Here is a 16,263-nt window from a genome sequence, read left to right as displayed (position 1 = left end):
CAAACTTAAATGGACTCCGGGGAATGGTAGAGGACAGGAAGGCCTGGAGGATCATTGTCCATGGGGTCGCGATGGGTCGGACACGACTTTGCAGATAACAACAACAACAACAACTGTAAAATGCCTATCCAAACAGTAGTTCTCCTACTGACAACTCCTGCAGCACTTAGTCACAACATTCTTGGAGATGTTTGAAAATGTGTATAAGCTCATTTGTGAAAACATATATATCAGAATAAAAAAATTGTATTAAGTCTTTCAGGAGGTACTGGATTTCTGTTTTATTTTGCTGAGACAGTCTAACCTAGCTACCTCTCCAGAATTATCCTGAGATAATAACAACTACCCTTCCCAGTTGGCTCAAGGTGGGTAACAACAAACAGATGATGTTGCCTTGAGGCAGCATTTGTCAAGAGAGACAGGGTATAAATCCAAAAATAAATTAAATAAATGCTTAGGTAGAATATTATGAACTTTTGACTATGTTACAGGGAGTTGCTGAGAAGTCTCCTCCTGCAGAAGGTAGCAAAATCTCAACAATGCATCTGAATTCCTCAGGAATTCTTTTATATTTGGCCTGTCTTCCTGATGATGACTCAAAACAGCTTACATTATTCTTCTCTCTTCCATTTTATCTTTGCAACAACCTGTGAGGTAGGGCAACCTGAAATGTGACTGGTCCAAGATTCCATGGGACAGTGGAGATTCAAATGTGGGATTCTACCACTGACCACTATACCATGTCTCAAGACAGAAGTTATCACAAACAAATTTTCTAGTTTATCCCAGCTAATTCCACTGCTCTCTGATTCCCTGCAGGTGTTAATCACCCTCACACTGGTGGTTATACATCAGGGCCATCCACTCAGGCCATCCTGCTAATTAGCTCACACAGTTCAGCTGTGAATATGGTATGGGAGGGGGACCTCACTCTCACTCTGGATTGGTGATTGCTTGAGGAGGTCAGGCACTTATGGCTTGAATAGAAGTGTTACCTTTTTTACCTTTCTTCTCCCTTGCAGCAAAGAAGATACTTATATTATGCTTCAGGACTCCATACTTGGAAAACCAATTGCACTGTGTTAGGACTCCAGTGAAAGGTAGTTAATCAGCTTTCTTGCTTTTTTTGCATTTTACTGCCATTGAACTATATTCCTTGTTTTTACACCTTTTTTGAATTTCTTCAATAAAACCTTCTTTTGCTTTATTATATATAAGTTACTCAGGGAGTTACTGAGACCAAACCCAGGTGCAGCTTGGTTCCTTACTGCACCAAGACAGGGTCAGTGTTCTCTGCTTCTATGCTCAGAGATCTGATTTCTCATATTAGGCTGATTTTCCTGCTACTAAGGAATATGTAAGTACTTATAGAACCTCAAATACAGTAACAACAGGCTTTGTTCCTCAGGCCCACAATCCGTACCTACAGGGTCTGAAAAAAGAGATTAGCAGACTATTGGCAGCAAGTGCTCTCTTCTGTGATCATGTGACCATCTCCTTTGTTTGATTATTATACTTTCCTGGAAAGCTAGGAACAACCTTCTATTACGTGATGTACTGTAAACACTGTTCCTAGACACAAGTACCAGGGAACCTGTGACAAGAAAAAATGCTTAAGATTGGGGGGGAGGGTAATACCCCACCTGGCAGGCACAGAAATTCTACACACGGTTAACAAATTAATTTATTTATTTATTTGTTGCATTTATATATCCCCTCCCCTAAGGTTCTTAAGGTGTTTAGAACATAAAATACACTCCAGCAACACAAAATCTTGTCTTCTAAATCAACTATGCTAATTAATAAAACACATGCAGCGGAACATTCTAGGCTTTACACCGACAGTTGCCCTTTCCAAACCATCTTCTCATGCCCTTGTTTCATCATTTCTGTGCAAAGCTTACAAAATTCTGTTTCTCCAGAAGTATGTAATACTCCAACAAGTGCTTAGATTGTATTCATATGAACTACTTAAGGCAATATAAAGCATCAATACCCCAGCCCCTGCCATTGGTATTCCCCCCCAAAAAAGGGGTATTCCCCCCCCAAAAAAAAGGAATGTGATTAGATTCAGGCTACTGTGCTTCTGAGGGAGTTCTAGAACTGTAAACAACCAGAGAATCCATGACTGCTTTTATTATTTGCATAGACCCAGCCCCCCCCCCAATCCATCCACAGCTTCTTCTGGTCTGATTTTATTAGATGCGTTTGAGTACTTAATAATGAACCATGTGGATAAAGTGGTTCACATTGCCATTTGCCCTGCCATGTACTTTGCTCGGCCCTGTCTGTCATGGCTTTCACAAGATTGTTGAGAAAGGCTGTTAACAAATTTGAGTAACATTTATAGGGAGGACTAATCATAAGTAAGGGCCTCTTGTGGCGCAGAGTGGTAAGCGGCAGAAATGCTGTCTGAAGCTCTGCCCATGAGGCTGGAAGTTCAATCCCAACAGCCGGCTCAAGGTTGACTCAGCCTTCCATCCTTCCGAGGTCGGTAAAATGAGTACCCAGGTAAATGGGGTAAACGGTAATGATTGGGGAAGGCACTGGCAAACCACCCCGTATTGAGTCTGCCATGAAAACGCTGGAGGGCGTCACCCCAAGGGTCAGACGTGACTCTGTGCTGGCACAGGGGATACCTTTACCTTTACCTTTAATCATAAGTGGATCAAAAAGGGTTTTTGAAAGAGGCCTCATATCCTTAGGCAAACTACCAGCCAGCTTCCCATGCTTAGCCAACAGAGCAAACAAAGGAATCTCTTCATTCTCTTGGATGAAATGGCTTCAACTCACCTCTACCCAAAGTTTGAGGCAGAAACTGCTTTGGTCACGCTGGCAGACAACTTATATCCAGAGGGAGAGAGAGACTCAGGACAGGGTAATTCTTAAGTCTTTCTCATGGTTTCAATAACTGTAATTTATGGTGTCCTGCCTTTGAAGTGGTTGTGCTCTAATCTCATGGCTCAAATTCAGAATGAGACACTGGGAGACAGCTGCTTTCACCTGGGAATTGTTCTGCAGGTCTCAGTCTCCTCTTGTACACACTGAATGACAAGATGCCACTAGAAGAGAAGATGTTTGAGGGCTTGGTTTTGTCAATAGCCTGAAGATATAGACCTCTGTTTTCTATAGGCTTGTACTGACTGAGAGTTAAGTCTAATATGGATATATAGGGTATATATCTGCTCTTGGTGCAATTATATTCTCTCTTACAATGTTACTATGGAGGTCATCCTGTACTAAGATCAGAGCATTTTCATGGGTGGCTAGAGTATTATGGAATTCACTTGCTAGAGATTTTTTTAGGCCCTTTATTACTATTTTAGGCAACTGCCCCCCCCCAACCGCTACTCTCTTCAACTTGTTCCCAATGATTTTATATTTCCAATGATTTGTATATAAATAAATAGTTAATGACCATTGCTATATGTTACAAAAGGAGGGGGAATGATAACGTGACCTACCAGAAGACTTTGCCCCAGCAAAAAATACAATAGTGCTGGATTTTACTTGCAATATCAAAAGTAGGAGATGTGACATAAGTACCTAGTTCACCTATTCAGTACTTCATACCAGCATCTATGGGTCATTCTTTCCAAAGTCAATAGGAATAGAAACATCACCACATATATTTTATATAAGAATGAATCACAAGTTCCAGTCATATGTAACTATCTAAGGCATCCATTAGACAACCCACCCACTGCCATTTGCCTTAAGCCAAATGCCATGTAAATAAATCTTAAATATTTTAGAAGTCAAATGAGGAAACATATATTGCAGTAATGAGACAGATCTGCATGTAATAAATGTAAAGTTAATAAGAGGAAGTTCAATCTAGGAACGTAGTGATAGTCATTCAGTTAAGTTGAACAGCTTATTTATTTTATTTATTTACTTACTGCATTTATTTATTTATTGTATTTATATACTGCCCTCCCCAGAGGCTTAGGGCGGTTTACACAGAACGTAAGAAACAATACACAAAACTTAGTTTTTCCATAACATGTAAATAACTACAACAATATTAATATTAACATTAATAACTATATCAGAGGTAACTGACTGTAACTTATGTATGAAGCTATTAGGCAAGCAGTCTATGCTACTTGCTTTGCACTATGAGGAACTTTCAGCAGATAGCTTTTCTGGCATCTTCCTGGCTCAATGTAGAAGCGTTTTATTGGGTGGGTGAGGCAAGTGGGGCAGGGGCTTTGATTCAGACTTGTGCTGGATACCAGTTCTGGATTCAAGGCAGTTGAATTATGAATCAATCCTTCAGTCATTTCCATTGGTCTCAATGGAAATCTATTTCTTCCTTTCCAACTGGGATTAAGATTTTCAGAAACTGCACCTCTCACCCACCCACCCCCTTCAACCAGAATTTTAAAATGTCTCTGTTCTAGAGGCAATTAACATTCTCACATGCAGACTTGGCACAGGTGTTCTTATATTGGCAGGAGCGTCTTCTTGCTTTCTTTGGATTATCAAATGGTATATTTTCATTTATCCCCTGTAGGCTTATCTGCCACTGTGTACCTTTTGGGAGAGGAAAAGCCATAACCTCTGTGCCTCTATCCTAACTCTAATCACCTGTCCTTTCTCCATGACAGTACATGACAAAATATTCCTCTGGCTGTACAGCCAGAAAATGAGGATCAAACAACTAGATATATGGGGTTATGTAGAATTAAAAAGCCATTCCCAAGTCAATGAGACATAACAACATTGGCCAGAACTGAATATGTTAAGTAAGAATATGCTAGATAGGTAGTTTGATTCTGTTCCCAAGTTATCCTTTTGTCTAGCTGCCCCAATTCTGGCATGAAAAATGACAATCAGACCGTGAGGCCTCAAACTATCTATGAGACTGGAAAGCTTCCACCACTCCTAAATACCACAGATAGTTTTGATCAGATGTGGAGCCCTCCAATATTTAAAAAATGGGCATTGTTTGTTTTAATTGCTATTAGTAGAATTCCACTTCAACTGTGTTGCCACTTGCTGAATGAAAATACGTCAGAGGGGCACACATGAAGACATACATTTTCAGCTGAACATGTATGGACAGTACCCTGCACCCTCCGAAAAAAGCCTTTAAAAAAGAACCTTGATGGTTAGTAATGCCAAGCATGTTCCTTTCACACTGAGGGCTGATAACAGAGCATTAGCCTTAGGTAACCGGAACAAAAAGCACTGCTGATATCACCCTTACAGGAGGATCTCCTGTTGAGCAGTGTCCTTTCTTGAAGTCACATGGAAGCTTGCTGCCTTATCACCTGATGACAGAGACATGGTCATCAAGTAGCCAGAACTTAGTCCTGGATCAAGGCTGGAACAAAAGGTCTTACGGAAGACACCAATAAAACATAGTGTATCCTCTTAAGCAAATGCCTGTGGAATGTTAAACATCTTTATCATACCAAAGAGGCAACCTTTTCCAACAGAGAGCACAAAAAATGTGTGCATGAGTTCTTGCTGCTGAAAGTGTCCTTATGTGCTTTAAGAGTTTTGTTGACTGCAACGATTAGGACATTTCAAAAGCCAAGAGAGATCCCCTTAAATAACTTCTTGCTGATGACCATTTCTAATTCTAAAACAATAGTTTGCTCTTTCTTTGATGAGGCCCTGGAGTTGGTACATGTTATCCACCATAATAGCAATCTCATGTTATGCCCCCAAAACAACTTTGGGAAGTTCTTCAAATCTACTAGTATATTATAGAACCCATTGCAAATGGATTACTAGGTACATGCATATGTGCATTGTGCAGGTCAGAGGCCAGAGGCATGTGTGCATATATGTGTGTATTTAACCTACCTTGTATGGATTCCCTTCGTGAAATGTGGGTCACATGTTCTTGCACTGGGCACGTCCTAAAAATATTGTTATAAAATTAATCTGAAAACAGACCCTGACCTACTTTACAGGTCGTTGAATAGATTTGTAAATTAGTGTATATGAAATGCCCTGAGAATACAACATTGTTCTAAATACGTTGCATCATCAACAAGACTAAGAGCTAGCTATATGTCCAAAAAATTTATAAGCATTTGGCAGCTAATGGAAAAGCCATGAGCTACTGAATCATCTCTCAGGTTTATGAGATGTCACAACAGGGTCGCCAACCTTTTTAAAGCCTGTAAGCACCTCTGGAATTCTAGCCCAGCATGGCAGGCACAATCACAATATGGCTGCTGTAAAACGGCTGCCACAGGAGATGGAGCCAGCCATTAAAAAGGTTCCCAGTTTACCTTCCGACACACAGTAAAGATTTTTATGTTGCTGTGGCAGCTGCTGCACAGCGAATCAGAAGCCTTACAGGGCAAAGGCTCCACCTGGCCCCACCCATTTTCTGAAAACACTTTGCAGAAGCCATGGTGTCCACAGGCACCACTTTGGAGACTCTTGGATTACAATATATATTGGGAAGAGCCATAAATAAAAGGAACAATCTCAGCCGTTGAGCTAAGATTGCAAAATAACAGCTAGAAAGACTATTAGCACCCATGCCATGGTGAAAGAAGCCAGATATTTATATCCACTTGTAAAGCCAAAAGTGTAATAGCCTTTGTTTTTCTCTATCTCTTTGGGTAGCCAGCACTGTTCTAGGCCCAAGTCTATAAAGTGTTAATTTTTAAAAGGAATGCTGAAGGATAAATGGAACTAAAGATTATAGCCATTCCGTAAATTTTATCCTGGGATAAAGTTGCATAGACAGATAACTCTATATGTTAGAATAATAATTTTATTTTTATAGCCTGCCCTTTCCAGTTTGCTCAGAAGAGAATAACCGGTTGGTAACATACATCATCCTTCTCTGCAGTGTTGGATGGGTTTAATTCAAGCTACAACCTGTTAGAAGTAGTTAAAATAACAATATGTCTTCTGAGTGCTGCCCTCATACACCAAACTTTTGACAGCTTGAGAAGATGCAGCGATTTGACATCACAGCACCCTGGTTTCAGCTCTGCCCACAGTTTTTATATTTTGATTTTTCACTTGTAGTTTTCCCTCCTGGATATTCATATCTTTAAAAACCTGCCAATGGAGCCAAATGATCTGATCAATTGCAGACTGACTTCAACCCCATCTTTTTCAAACAGGATGAAGGCCAACTCCAGCAGTTTTGGATGTCAAGTTTTTTTTATTGTGTTTGAGACTTAGGGCATTTCTACACATTGAAAAATTGGTGTTATGCCAGCACCATGGCGTAACATTAAATAACGTGCCTCTGGCCATTCCTCACCTCCCAACTCTTTTCCCTCTGCCGCCTTCTCGCGCTTCTGGGCACTCTGCACGCAGGCTTGACATGGTGGCGGAGAGGAACGCACTATACTTATGACTCTCCTCCACCTGTCAATCAAGCCAGACAACCAATCACCTTTCTCCCTGTTTTAAAGGGCCCATGATGCAAGCTAATTTTTTTTAAGTAAAACTTCTCACTTTATACACCTATGCATCCAATTTTTAATGCCACCCCTTTTGGAATCATTAGCCTTGAAGCAATCTTGTTCCCGATTTGCGGGGAGGGGGGTTAGAAAGGCATGCTTAGTGTGTCAACTGGTGGGTAAAATCTTTTTTCCCCTTTGCCTAGGCAATTTAATGTGTATTTGTTGCTACAGGTAGTTTGCTTAAAAAAGAAAATCCCCCTCCCTGGTAGAAGGCAGGTGCGAGGACGGGTGCTGGAGGCGGAGATAGTGCTGCTTCGGCTCCGCACATTTCCTTGCCATGCGGCTTCCTGGCTGCTCTCCTCTTGCTCACGCTGGATAGTTTGGGGAATTCACTTTTTGGATTCCCTAACTTTAACTTTAAAATGGAGGATGTAGCTGCCAGTTTACTGCTGGGATGCTGGATGTTGGCCATGTCGTGCAAAATGCCAAATATATGGCAACTGCAAAAGGTAAGCCTTTCACTTTATTTTACAGATGCTGAATGGCCCTTAATTTTGGAACTGAAATTATTTTGGCTGCTCTGGATGATTACTTTCACTGAGGAATAGCTTTTGATACTATGGCATACTTCTGCAGTGTCTTGAAGAACCAGGAAACAGGGTTGTGTAGTGTTTCTGGTCCTTTCTGGAGCACAGAAATATTAGGGGACTACTGTTTTTTTTTTAATTTACTTATTTATTTCAATTTATTACCTGCCATTCCCAGACTAGCTGGCTCATGGTGGGTTACAATACTTAAAACCCTACAATAAAACATAAAATCACCACCCCTTAAGAAAAATACAGCAGCATGTAATCTAAGCCCACTCCCACCTATTTCCCCATGCTGAATGCACCCCCTTTATCTCATGCCTTGGGGGAAGAAGAAAATATTGGGGTCAGCTGGTGGGATGATATTCTTACATTACCTTTCCCAGTCACTGGGAAAGTTCATGTTATCAAGGTTAGACTCTCTTTGAAAGAACAACCCTTGAAGTTTTTTTTTTAATTATTAATCAAGAATTGTTTCCAGAACCTCCAAAAAAGTTGTTATTAGAAATGCTTTTTACCAATTTAGGCAGATTCACTAGTGAATCTCAGTGTTAGAATACGTTACTGCCACTGTGATTTTTGCATAGATGAACCTCAGACTAGGACTAGCATAATGCATTCTATGCAGGGATGGCCTTGAAGACTGTCCAGAAACCACCGCCCATACACAGCTCTTAAGAAACCACTATTAAGAGGGCAATGGAAGTGAAGAAGCTGTCTCAGTGCAATTTGTAAATGCAAAGCTCTTTTAATAATGTAATTTTATTAACTCATGTTTGCTGTTACCATATCTTTTATTGGAACCTTATTATTCATTATTACTGACAGACATTAATTTTAATCAATGTATCTATACCACAGTGATTTAATTTTTATTTGTTCTGATTTGACACAAGCAATTTGTTTAAATGTGGATGATGTAATTTAATCCAGTTGTTGGAATTTGCTGGTCAATGGACTGAAAATAAACTGAATGAATAAAAGCTCCCAGTGACCAAATTGGCTATTACAACTTCTGCAAGAAAGCCCTCAGGACCTGGTACCTCCTACCCAACTAAGAGCACTCTTCTGCTAGATCGGCCAACTGTCTTCACTAGGATTTGGCTGCAGGTGTATCTACACTTGAGGTTTATATAACATGGATCAGTGTTCTACTTCACACATTACACATAAATGCACCTCTATAAACTGAAAAGCATCTTAAATTGAAAATCCCTCAGGCAGGCTTGAGAATATAAACTTTATTTAGGTGCATCCAAAATATTCAGTGGCAAATAATAGCTCAGTTGACATTCAAAGCCAGCCAAACTGTATCCCTTGTCAAACACAGGAGGGCTTTTAAGCTATTAGTCAGTACTTAAGAGCCAGTTTACATAATTTACTGAATGTATTAATTAGATACTGAGTTCCCCAAAGGCTCAGGGCAGTTTACATGTAACAAACAATACAGATAACTCAGTTTATGACAATAATTGTGATTACAGCAAGCAATATAGTAGAACAATAGAATAGCAAAGAACATTAACTCAACATGTACTTGATAGCCCAGTGGATTGGGCAGATGTGCAGTGGTTGCCATAGGAGGGATGCTCGGGGGGGGCATGGGAAGTGATGGTTCAGATTAACCTCAACCAATGCCAGGTGGAGGAACTGCCAAAGTTCCACTAAGGCCCTGATCTCCTCTTGGAGCTTGTTCCACCAGGAGGGGGCAAGGATGGAGAAAACTTAGGCCCTTGTTGAGGTCAAGCAACCTGTGGCCAGGGATCACCAGGAAGTTGGATGTGGTAGAGCGTAAGGCTCTTTGAGGGGTGTAGGCAGAGAAGCGATACCTCAAGTACACTGGGTCCAGATTGTGTATGGCCTTAAAGGTGGTAAGCAGAACCTTAAGTGTGATCCGGAATTCAACTGGAAGCCAGTGAAGCTGTTGGAGGACTGGCTGAATCTACATAACCTGCATTTCTGTTTCACACCCTTCATCAAGCAGATTTCTATGAAAACATGGGGGAGTTGATTTTAGGACCTTCAAAGTTAACCCAGTCTAACAGTTCTAAACATCCTAGCTAAACAGCAAGGATGGGATGGGTAAGCTAATGTTCTTCCCTCCCTGCCGTAAGCAGCCCTGCTGTAGTTTTGCAAGGCCTTGGCAGAGTGGACTGAGTTGGAGGGGGGGGGGGAGCTAGAGCCTGTTGTATTTTTTTTTCATTGGTCTTTTATGCTAAACATCAATAAAACCACCTGCTAGAAATATAAATATGTTGGTATCAAGGTTATTTCCACACCAGATAGGTTCCACACCAGATAAAGTTAATATGCATGTAATTCCTTGACATTTGCTATAATATTCTGAAAATTGGACATTTTCATATCTTCCTTATACTAGCAGGTAGCACTAATCCACGCAGTCACACGTGCAGTGGACTTCAAGGTTATGGGAGTTGAAAATATGAAGCTGTGACCATCTAGGTCAGTACTGTCTATTTTGACAGACAATAGAACCTAAGGCATATGCTCTTCCATTGACTGCAGTGTTTCCATTACATTCATACAGTTTGCTACATACTGAGGGAAGGAAAAATTTCACACTAGTCTCAAGACTTCTACAGAACACTGTGTTAGCTAAACAGCAAGGATGGGATGGGTAAACTAATGTTGTCCCAGTTCTTACTAAGTATGCTTGCAAGGGAAATATTTCCAGTTCCTCATGCAACTATGATAGTCACAGAAAAGAGTCCAAATTCCGATCTCCCTCGCAACCCAAAGGAAAAACAAATCTATTCAAGAATGCAATATCTGATACTGCCTCTATGGAATACTTCTATAAAAGCATGTTAATAATCCTCATAGTATCTACAAGCAGGTACCAAGTCTTTGACAATCTGTAATTTGTTTTAATCATCACTCCCCCCCCCCAAAAAAAAAAGTTGTCTGAAATGAAAAGGATAAGAGAACTGGTCATGCATATTGTATCTTCTAGCAGAACTAATGTGGGGTGACTGGTATTCACTGTGTGTATAACAAAGACAAACATTATGCAAAGGAGTACCAAAGCAGATGCTCCTTTAGTGTCCTTAATCTTGTGAGACAGCTGCTTGTATGAGCAGAGTAATTTCTGAAGTACAGAACACAGAATGCTAAAATTTATTTACTTAAACTATTTGTACATGCATCATTCCATTGAGCTGCTCAGGGTTAATTTTTTCTCATCTCAGAGATGAGAAGGGAAATTTTCTCTTATTATTAATTTAGTACAAGCATACACTCAGGACATATACTCATACATATAAACACACAAAATTCCCCAGCACTTTTATATGAAATTGTAATAGACAAATAAGTATATCTTATATATGTTTCATTAAAATTAATATCCAATAATTCAATAATTAGCAAATAAAACAGGCCCCATGGAGTTATTGCTACTAGCCCCTAGTGCAATAAACCAAATCTTATTAATTCAAACACTGATAGTTGATGATTCTGACTTATTCAAATTTCCTACAATAACCATTATTGATGCTGTAATTAAATTGTACTAATTCCAAATCTGAATTTACATAATCCCTCAAAAAAACCAGAGTTCATTTTGGTTCAAAAGGCATTTCCCCACCCATGTTTTCATTGACATAATTTACCTCAAGTCATCCAAATGTTTGAATCCTAGGACAAGACCAGAAAACATGGAACACATTTGCAGAAGAACTATTACATCTCTAGAACTCATCCCCTGTTGTACTATACAGAAGGGTGAATTTATGGAGTCTTAGCTACCAATGGACTCCGGGGAATGGTAGAGGACAGGAAGGCCTGGAGGATCATTGTCCATGGGGTCGTGATGGGTCGGACACGACTTCGCACCTAACAACAACAAGAAGCTACCATTGGGAAAGCAATTCATGCATGTTTTGTTTAAGACTAGTTGATAGTAGTTGACAGTAGTGTAGCTCTTTCCCAAAGCCAATCCTATTCCTCTCCTGTGATCATACTTTGGAAATCCTTTCCCCATTTTCCAGTATACCTCAATGGACCATATTAATTAGCCAAGAACACAAGAATGCAATGGTATCACTGATATTTACAGAGAACACTACTTCAAAAGATGTTTTAGATATTGAACCTACCTATTTTCTTAACAGTGTATGTCATCACCTCTTCATATGAAAACACACATTGATCTAAATGTCTTTAAAGAATCCAAGTTATTATTTTTCCATGTTTGGAGATTACTTAAATTACAGATCTTGTATCTATATATTAAAGAATATTAAAGACATTATCTGGGAGAAACCTAGACTAAAACTATCCTTTAACATAAACTAAACTGACAATACTGAATATATAGCAGGATTATACCAAGCTAATTTTCTAACATCATACCAAATAAGATATTTTCATTTTAAACCATCTTTAACAAAAGTTTCTAAATACTTATTTTCTTTATCGCATATATACCATTCTATCATTTCAGCTATCCTAACCGCCTTATATTAATATAACTCCTGATCTTATAAAGCTTTCACAGTCACCTAAGACGTTTTCCTAATCAAATTAATTCTTTAAATAGTTGATATCAGGTCTTAAAGATATAGGTTTTCACCAGTAATGTTACAATAAATAAAAACAGAATTTTCAGTAAAATATTCATTTTCAGCAATGCTAGTTTACCACACTAGTTTCTTTTTTATTTCCCCAAACAGTTTTAGGCGAATATATTCCACAATAGGATCAAGATCCTGTTTTAGCCAAATTCCTGGAGCAAATCTTATCAATATCATTCCTTGGCATTAAAGACATATTTAAGCCCAACCATTCCGATTTCCCTAAATTAACTTTACAACTGGAATTATAAGCTTAGTACTTGGGGGATATATTGTTGCTGCTATACTGGGTTATTGTAGTTTTTGTAAATAATGTTTATTTTATTGTTTTATTACTATAAATGAGCTGGCTAGTCCGGGAGTGGCAGTAACTAAACCACTTATTAATAAATAATAAATACATCAAACTCAAAACTTCCACAAAGACCAGTCCAATTTTCTACATGTTCGACTCAGGTGTTAACAAGAAAAGCAACAAACAAGCTTTCCAAAAACATGATCAGCAGCAGCTTAGATTTTTCTCCTCTGTGTTGATCCTAAACTTGGAGTAAGCTATACTAATTCTAGTGAACTTTGAATCAAGGCGTTTGGTATTTTAAAAGTTCTGGGCTACTGGTCCCTATCTTTTTTTTTGTTTTGTTAAGATCCAGGTTATCTTCCATTAACTTTTTAATGTTTTCCTAACAGTAACTATAGCCATTTTCACACAGGTTATTTGTCCCGTGTTGGATTTTGTTGGGAAGTGGTCTTTTTTTCTCTGTTCCCCATGTCACTGTGGAACAATCATGTACTTCCTGGGGTTTCCAAAGATTTTCAGTACTTTGCTCTGTAGTTTTAGGAAATGTAACAGCAACACCTGAATAGCCACTGTGTTTGGATTTTCCTGGTCCTGCCCTCACAGCAGCCATTATCCCACCACCAGAGGGGTGGTGGTGGTGCTTTCTAAAATGGAGATTGAATAGTATTATAACATCCTATGTATCAAGTTCTCTAAATTCACAGTCTTCATTTTTCTGAAAATGAAGGCACTAGCCCCTTTTGTTACTCCGTGCATGTGCACCATCAAGTCATGGCCAGCTTATGGTGACACCTAACCTCTTCTTCAAGGTATGTGATTAAGCAGAAGTGGTTTGCCATTGTCCTCCTTTGCAAAGTCTTCCTTGGTAGTCTATCATTGTCTGCAATGAAAGGGACTAGAAACGTTCCCAGACTTGTCTTCCCATTCAGGAAAGATTCAGCACGTTTTCTTCTTTAGTCAGAATTAAGTTCCAGTAAAGTTGAAGAGGATTACTGGGAAGTAAGCATTTCAAATGCTGCAGTTCAAATCATATTTTAAAACACCAGAATGGAGATCTTTGCAAGACACCTAAAAGTCATGCAGAGAACAATTTTTAACAGGAAACACCCTTCATATTAATGTTCTAAAAGAACAATTAGGTCTCTACATTGAGACTCTGTGCCCTTTAGTGCATGTTGGGTATGCAAACAATAATCTAATTTAGAGGGTACAGTGTCTTATTTGTATTCCAGGCCCCAGAAGCAAGGGTAAAGATAATAAAACAACTAATGATAAAAAGGAAGTCTCACCTTCATTAATCATAAACACTATGTCTGAATGTTTTACAATTTTGTTTCATAGAAAGCAGTGGCAAGACGCAGAGCATTCATTAGGTGCCCACTTATGATAAAGGACACACTTTTTATCACAAAGGTATGTGTAAGGAATACTCATGCACGGGTAACCAGCCACACATTAATGACACACACACAAGAGCTAAGCATTTAAGACTTACCTGAAGGCCCCAGACGCCATCTGAACATATAATACTGAGTTAAATGGGCCAAAAGCCTGACACACTATGGGGCCCTATGTCTATCTGTCAGCAAAGAGCTGCTCTTTTTCCAGGACAGTGGGTGGAGGCGTGTGAAGTGTCCCAATTAAAAAAGCAGTTACCCATAAGATATGAAGCAGGGCCCTACTGCTACCTTAAAGATTAACAAAGTAGCAGTTAGGGTGCTAAATGCTGACCTCCTGTTTACTTGAGCTGTTCCACCCTAAGGGGGTTCCTCCTCTGGAAACCAGTAGTCCCATTAGTCTATGGGAAGTGCATCATTATCTGAAGCGCTGCTGTAAAGCCAAAGGTTGAGCTTACCTAAACAGGCGCCGGTCACCAACGCGGTGGCTGTCAGAGCTCCGGCCGAGGCGCCATAGATGGTCTTGGCGTTGGCGACCAAGAAAGGCGCATGCTCTTGGAGGCAGCTGGCGACCCCGATGTGATACACCCCCAGGAACCCGCAGCCCGCGAAAGAGATATTCCAGGTGGAGCCCAGCGGGAACATCGCCTCCCCGACGCTGCGCGAGCCCTGCGAGAGGTCGGGGCACGCCTCGAGAACTCTGTAGAGAAGCCCCTCCTCGCTCGGGGGGTCGCCGGGATGGGGGGGGGCGGCGTTTCCTTCCTTCCTTCCTTCCTTCCTTCCTTCCTTCCTCTTCCTCGCAGCACCGCGCCGGCCCTGCGGCTGTTCTCCAGAAGCGCTCCTCCCCCGGGCCCGGCTGCGCGGCTCTTCCAGCGCTTGGCCGGCAAAAAGCAGAAGGGAAGTATTATATTGGGCGCGTGCCTGCACCTGGGCGGCGCTGCGGTGGGCCACCTCCCTCCCTGACGTCAGCCAGGCTGCCGACTCCGGCTAATGGCTGGCGTGCAGTGGCGACACCGCCCCGTCCGAGGGCGGAGCCAGAAGGGCCTGCGGGACAGGGGAAGGAGGAAGAGGGCGCGGGGCGCAAACAAGCGCCGGGGGGCGGGGCGGATTCTTAGAACGCGCGCGGGGGGAACGCTGTCCAAAGCGGCATCCAGAAAGGGCAGCGCGCGGGGCGGGGCCTTGCCTTCCTCGGGGTTGTTGCATGGTGGCTTTCGACCCAGATAAGTTTGTTTTGAGCAGGGTCATGGATGCAATCATAAGGGCGCTTTCTTGGGCGGGAACCCTGGTGTAGGACGCTGTTGGTTTGTTGGTTTGTTTCGAGTTAGGAGCAAAATTAGAGATGTGTTTTTATCATGGAGAGTTCCTGTTCTGCAAAAACAAAACCGGGCTGTCTGTATCGCCCTTATATTCCATATTTCCCCACTAGTTATACACACTAGTTATGCTCTCATATCTTACAGCAAGAGCTGGGAATCTGGGTAACTGAAGGGAAGCAAATGGCCTGCTATATATTTATCTGGATGTCTTTCACTGAGAGAAGCCAAGAGCTCTTCTGAAAACCTCCTGGCCACTGGACCACAACTACAGATCTGTACCAGGTGAACCAGTGTTGTGCAGGGGTTAGACTAGGATCTCAGAGAATGATGTTTAAATCCTCACTCCACTAGAGTTTTCTGGGTGACCTGGCTCAATCACTCATTCTCAGGTTTCTTATGTGGATAAACTGGAGAAGGAATGATCACATGGAACAACCTTCAAGAAAGAGCAGGAGAGGGGTGAACTAGGTAGGCCTCTTGAGTTGCAAGATGTTATTAAGCATGAAGCAATACCAATTGTGTGATACATAAAATAGAGGACAGCAAATTAAAGCACAAGGCAGGAAAGGATTGTTGAGGGATAACTTCCAGATGCTGTGAGCCCTGAAATGAGAGCTGTGCACTGCACACTTGTTTTTTTAGCATCTGACAGCTGAAAAAATGTGAAAGAAAC

General features: G+C 40.9%; 1 protein-coding gene and 1 long non-coding RNA gene across 3 annotated transcripts in view; one reads left to right on the top strand and one right to left on the bottom strand.

Annotated features, from left to right (window-relative positions):
• Positions 1 to 15,180, bottom strand: part of PNPLA2 (patatin like domain 2, triacylglycerol lipase) — a 57,657-nt gene extending 42,477 nt beyond the window's left edge. Inside the window, exon 1 of one of the 2 annotated variants that reach the window (XM_077321406.1) lies at positions 14,733 to 15,180. In XM_077321406.1, the coding sequence (XP_077177521.1) occupies positions 14,733 to 14,919 (187 nt within the window). In that variant the 5' untranslated portion in view covers positions 14,920 to 15,180. The remainder of the gene's footprint in view (positions 1 to 14,732) is intronic. The other variant, XM_077321405.1, reaches the window with a different exon arrangement.
• On the top strand, positions 895 to 9,087 carry LOC143829873 (uncharacterized). The gene is made up of 3 exons (XR_013228264.1): positions 895 to 911; positions 1,023 to 1,100; positions 7,929 to 9,087. It is a non-coding gene; the product is annotated as an uncharacterized LOC143829873 (long non-coding RNA).
• Positions 15,181 to 16,263: the final 1,083 nt, after the last annotated feature.

This window comes from Paroedura picta, chromosome 2 (assembly GCF_049243985.1).
Source record: "Paroedura picta isolate Pp20150507F chromosome 2, Ppicta_v3.0, whole genome shotgun sequence".
In the NCBI taxonomy this organism is placed as follows: Eukaryota; Metazoa; Chordata; class Lepidosauria; order Squamata; family Gekkonidae; genus Paroedura; species Paroedura picta.
The sequence above is the reverse complement of the archived record's forward strand: the minus strand, read 5'-3'. Positions and strand labels throughout refer to the sequence as shown.